Genomic DNA, 6,290 nt, shown 5'->3' on the forward strand with positions numbered 1-6,290 from the left:
AAGCATGCGGTCGATAACAATGTTCTCGCTGATGTTACAGTTAAAGGTCTCGACTTCTCGACATTCTCAATCATCTTTGAGAATGTGTGGGCTAACCGGTTGGCCCTTTCGGAGTTTCGCATCAAAGAAGCGAGTGGTATGCTCATAGGTCACGATTCTCGGTGCTTTCGAGAATTCCTTAGTGAGCGTGGTGAAAATCTTGTTTGCACCTTGGGCTATGAAGCGTTTCGGCAAATTGGGTTCCATTGCAAAAATGAGTACGTTCTTTACCGCACCTTTTGACTTCTAAAGCGAAATCGTTATACTTGTTGATTTCGTTAATTCCGACCGTGGGACCTGGGTTTAACGGCATGGGCTCAGCGGATATCGAGCTTTCCGTCGCCAGCGGTGAAGCATTCCGTAATCTTTGCCTCCAGTCCATGAAGTTGGATCCGTCATTCTTGATCGAGTGGGTGATTCATCCGACTCATGAAGATCCTAAGCCAGGACTCACGGTCCAATGTGGCACTTGGCATTGGGTTATCACTTGAACCAGCCATTTGATGTTTAGCGATTTAAAACGTGATCTACACTCGAAAAAGAAAGAAAAACAAAACGAAATAAGCAACTCATCGAGGTGATTTAAGTCTATTTTAAAATTCATTTTAAACGTGTAGACTCTCGCACTTGCATAATTGATCTCCCTCAAGAAAGATACAAGTGGTCCCAAGACTCAATTTCAGTAAATTGATAAGCCAACTGTTTAGCTAATTCTTCCGGAAGAACTCTTGGTCGATAGATTTCCGTAAATCCTATCTATAGTCCACCATGATCACAGGATCGTACGAGTGATCATAGTGTTGAGATAAAATAGGTCAATCGGTTCCAACTTACCCGACGTAGAAGGGGTCATAGTATGCCTACCGACGAAGAAGGGACTCATTGGAGTTTGACCTATAAAGACCGTTCTCAATTTTGGTTTATACGGGGAAGATCCCATCAACAAAATTATAATTCATTTTAAGTGAACGAATAACTAGCGTCTGTCGTGAATGAATTTATTTGGATGATGGCTTAAAACGTGTGACATGAGAATGTCAATGAAAACTAACTCGTGACCTCTATATGTGTCAGTTTTCATGCAATAATTAGGTGGTTTGGTTTTTAGGCGGAATATGATGCAAATTGTCGTTGCGAAAAATAAATAAATAAAGGAATGCAATACGTAAATAAAAATATCCTAGTGTGGCCTATCCTAGTATAAGAACATAATACAACTTTGGAATCCACCGTTGGACCCGAAAAGCTTGTCTTGATGTTCCATCTTGATCCAAGTAGCGGGAGTGAGCATCCGGTCTCCATCTTTGGTCTTCTCAAAAATTACAATTAAAATTACAAAAATAAATCTATTTACATTCTAATTAAAACTGTAATTACAAGTGAAAAATCCAAAACGGAGATACAAGATCTCAAAATACAACCAAGACCGTGTTCCATCATTACGGTAACACGTTCTACTAAGGCCACACTAAGTTACAATTGATTGTAAAAATTAAATACGTAATTAAAATGGCATTCACGGCATTCATAAATTAACGATAAATAAAAATGCATCAACTAAAAACAAAACAAATTTATTCATGACATAATTCCGTAATTATGTTAAATTTATCCAAACCACCTTTTAATGATTAAAATTCGTGTGATAAAACCGCTTCTATCATTTAATTTTAATCTATTATAATCCGTTACTTTAAATACAATTTAAAATAACTTATTGGTACGTGTGTGAACCGTTTCACAATCATAGCGAGTGTACTATTTCCGGATAAAGTACATATTGAAGCCAAAAGAAAATTTAAATCAAAAGAAACAAATTTTCAAAGCTGTTAAAGATGAAATCCCTCGATCCAGGGACATAAGTGCTCGATCGAGGAACTAAAGGGCTCGATCGACTGAACTGCAAGTCGATCGAGAGGTATACTAATCAGGAGGTGCTCGATCGACTAAACTGGAGGTCGATCGAGTACCTATATCAGCAAAACTACTCGATCGAGTACGAGGACAACTCGATCGAGCAGAGGGGTTTTGAAAGCAGGTCGATCGAGTACAGCAAGGACTCGATCGAGCAAAAGGTTTTTGAGACAGGGTCGATCGAGTACAACAGGGACTCGATCGATCAAAAACAAGACAGAAACAGCACTCGATCGAGTAGAAATACGCTCGATCGAATGCTAAAGTGGCTGAAACTTCAAAACCCTCGTGAAAACATATTTCGAGACAAAATCAATTGCAAATATGATCAAAAACGCATTAAAACAAATTTGACAATTGACAAAAACTTGACATGTTGCTATAATCTCAGTATAAAATAACAACATGTAAAAACAACATAAAATTTGTAGCAAAACAGCCGTGTATAACATGGCACGGTTTGGTTTTCGAGACAAAACAACAACAAGAGCAACCGTGTAAACAAAACACGGTTCCCAAAACAACCAAAAAACGCAGCAAATTAAAAAAATTCTGCCGAGTAAAAAATTGGCTGCCGAGACAAATTTTTTTAACCAAAAATCATCGTTTCAACAACGTTTTATGAAAAACACATGAAAAATTCACGTGGCCTCGCTCTGATACCACTTGTGGGTTAATATCCGTATACTACCCTTTAATTGCAGGACTATAACGTAAATTTAAACATGCAATTTATAGTCATAAAACGATAAAAACAATATGGAAACGATAAGGAATTAGAATCAACCTCGGGTCCTTATAGTGCGGCGTAAAGAACAGAAATCAAATGAGATTCCCTCCTAATTGTTGCACCCAAGACCTTGTCCGAGATATGCCCTTGTGCTAGAACAGTGTTCTCCGATTGCCTTGCAATATAGGGAGAACTGATGTGAGTTTTGCTTGAGATGTGAGATCTCGGTTTCTACAGAGAAGAATGCTCTTCGAAACCCTAAATTTTTAGCAAGAATGAATTAGGTTAGACAAGAGGAGAAAGCTCTCCTTTTGTCTTGGTGATTCTCGGCCAAACCGAGTGAGAGGAGCCCGTATGGGCTTTTCAATTTCTCTTCACTTAAACTCGCGGTCCGGTCCATCACTCGCTAAGTGTATATGACGTGGTCTGATTATAAACTGTTATCGGTTATCGGAAATTAAGGCATCAGCTAATAATACGGGTTAGCTGAATTATTAATACGTGTCCGACAAAACAGTATTGTATAATTATTTAAATATAAATCACATATATTTAATTTTACGAATTAACTGGTTAATTCGCCTTAGCCCATGATATTTAATCCGTATTAAATATAATATCTCAACATCACATATTTGACTAATTACTTAGTCAAATAACTCGGACTAACTGGTTAGTCAATTTTGGCATCTACATGACAGTATTTTCATACCGTCACATCTCTCGAACGTATCCTATAGGTGTGACTTTTAGGGACCAGTTGATCATCGCCATCTGTATGACAATAACGTCAAACTTATCTAGCAAGCCAACCGTTATTGATAAACGTGGATCAACTGATAATAATACATAGTATACCCTTTGATCCTTTTAGAGGTTTATAAGTCCTTGCACTAACTGTTAAGGACACCAACCCCAACAACAGCCCATGACCCAATCGATAAACCTATCCGGAAATTTCAGGCCCTTGAGCATGGAAGAGATGAATTTCCATTGGATAGTATCGAAAGCTTTGCGGATATCGACCTTAATAAGGCATCTTGGGGAAGTGGCTCCCTGATTGATAAAGATGGAATTAGGAGAGACGGGATTGGTGAAGTTAACAATGCTTTTGTGGATTACTACTCTCACCTCCTTGGCACAACTTCAAATGTCGCCCCCTTAGAGTATTTTATCTTCCACGAGGCCCCCGTTGTTTCTGATGATGCTAGGGACCATCTATCTCGGCCGGTTACCCGGGAAGAGATTAAAATGGCGTTGTTCAGCATTGGTTCCACTAAGAGTCCTGGACAAGACGGGTTCTCTTCTGCTTTCTTTAAGAATGAGTGGCATCTAATTGGCGACCTTTTTTATTCCGCCGTTGAGGAGTTCTTTAGAAAAGGCAAGATGATGAGGAAGGTAAACACTACCCTCATTGCTCTGATTCCCAAGAAAACCGTGCCCTCCACGGTTCTTGACTTTCGACCAATTTCTTGCTGCTCGGTTGTTTACAAGACGATAAGTAAAATCCTTGCCCGCCGCCTCAAACATTTGCTCCCTGACCTCATTGGCAATGAACAGGCTGCTTTTTTAAAGGGGCGAAATATTTTTGAAAACATTATGATGACCCAAAATTTGATCAAGTATTATTATTATTATTATTATTATTATTATTATTATTATTATTATTATTATTATTATTATTATTATTATTATTATTATTATTATTATTATTATTATTATTATTATTATTATTATTATTGTTGTTGTTGTTGTTGTTGTTATTGTTGTTATTGTTGTTATTATTGTTATTATTGTTATTGTTGTTGTTGTTGTTATTGTTATTGTTATTATTATTATTATTATTATTATTATTATTATTATTATTATTATTATTATTATTATTATTATTATTATTTTTACTATTATTACTATTTTTATTATTATTATTATTATTATTATTAAAGGGATGCGCGCAGCTTTCATAGATAGAAAAATAAAAGTTTACATGAAATTGGTGGGGAGCCGAGACACAATCTAGACCCCACCCCCTTAGCAACAGCAAAGCTAAGTCTAGTAAAAATATAATCGAATAAAGCAGAAAATCCGAAGGACGAAGAGAGCCACCATGTCTGTCAACTAAACCGATATCAAACTCCTTGTTGTTGTTGTTATTATTATTATTATTATTATTATTATTATTATTATTATTATTATTATTATTATTATTATTATTATTATTATTATTATTATTATTATTATTATTATTATTATTATTGTTATTATTGTTATTATTGTTATTATTGTTATTATTATTATTATTATTATTATTATTATTATTATTATTATTATTTTTTTTTTTTTTTTTTTTTTTTTGTAAGAAAGTTAAACTCATTTTATTCATCCATATGGGGAAAGAAAAATGAGAAGGAAACTTACAAAAACCAAAACCCAACAAGTACTAAAAAAACCGAAAGTCAAAAACAGCCAAGAGATGAAAACAAGAGAAACGAAACAGCCGCTAGATTTTAGTTGCCAGCCAGTTTTGCAGTCGTCTATCCGAGGTGTCCGAAAATCTGAGCTTTAACGTATGCTGCAGAGTAGTAGCAATCTGGGCAGGGGTGTTCACAGCTCCTCCAAAGATACGGGTGTTTCTCGCATTCCATATTTCATAAACCATACCTGCCACACAGCTCGCAGCCACATCGTTCCTCCAAATCCGCTTTTTACCTCCTCCCAGCAGCTTGTATAAGCAGCTTTTAATATCATTTGCGCCTCCTAAAACCGAGTGACCCAGCCAGAGAAGCATGGAATTCATCACCTGGAGCGAGAAGGGGCACCGGAAGAAAAGATGCCGGTGGGACTCAGCGGCGTGGCAGCAAAGGGAGCACCAGTTGGTGTGGAAGAAGCCACGATTGCTTAAGTTGTCCACGGTTGGGAGTTGACGTTGCCCAGCTTGAATGGTGCACAAACGATGCTTGGGCAAGACACATGGGGCTGAGAGGGCGGCAACCCACCTCGTGGGGTGGCCCTTATCCCTGAAAAAATGGTACGCTTTTCCAACCCTGAACTGACCGTGAGAGACGCAGGCGTTCAGCATTCGTTGAGCATTTACGCTTGAACCAGCAATATCAAGAAGGGAGTTTTTCGTTTTGATAATGTCGCGCCAGCTTTCGGCGTGCCAGCTCTTTGCCTGAGCATCCCAAAAAGAGTGGTCTTTATAGTTGTAAGTACGGTTCCAACGGTCCCATATTCCGTCTCTCGAGTCGAGTGAGCCGCGGACCCACTTGCAAAGGAGCGCTTTATTCCAGCTGAGCAGTTCCTTGACATTGTAACCACCTTCTAACCAAGGCTTGCAAATGGAGGACCACCCCTTGAAGGTCATCCGTCTTTGCTTACCAGAGATTCCCCAAAAATAGTCCTTACAAAGTTTGTTAACTATTTTGAGGATGTGGGAAGGCAGGAGCAAAACGGAGCACCAAAAGTTTTCCAAGCCAAAGACAACCGCGTTGATGAGTTGAAGTTTCCCGGCATAGGAAAGGAGGTTTCCAGACCAATGGTGAATAGAGCTCTGAATTTTGTCAATCATGATGTTGAACATGCTGGGAGAGAGACGCCCGGGATTCAT

General features: G+C 38.0%; 1 protein-coding gene across 1 annotated transcript; it reads right to left on the bottom strand.

The window, feature by feature from the left end:
* Window positions 1-5,183: 5,183 nt before the first annotated feature.
* On the bottom strand, window positions 5,184-6,290 carry LOC141614019 (uncharacterized). The gene has a single exon (XM_074432771.1). The coding sequence runs from the start codon at window positions 6,288-6,290 to the stop codon at window positions 5,184-5,186; it is 1,107 nt and encodes a 368-aa protein (XP_074288872.1).

This window comes from Silene latifolia, chromosome 11, assembly GCF_048544455.1.
Source record: "Silene latifolia isolate original U9 population chromosome 11, ASM4854445v1, whole genome shotgun sequence".
NCBI classification, from domain to species: domain Eukaryota; kingdom Viridiplantae; phylum Streptophyta; class Magnoliopsida; order Caryophyllales; family Caryophyllaceae; genus Silene; species Silene latifolia.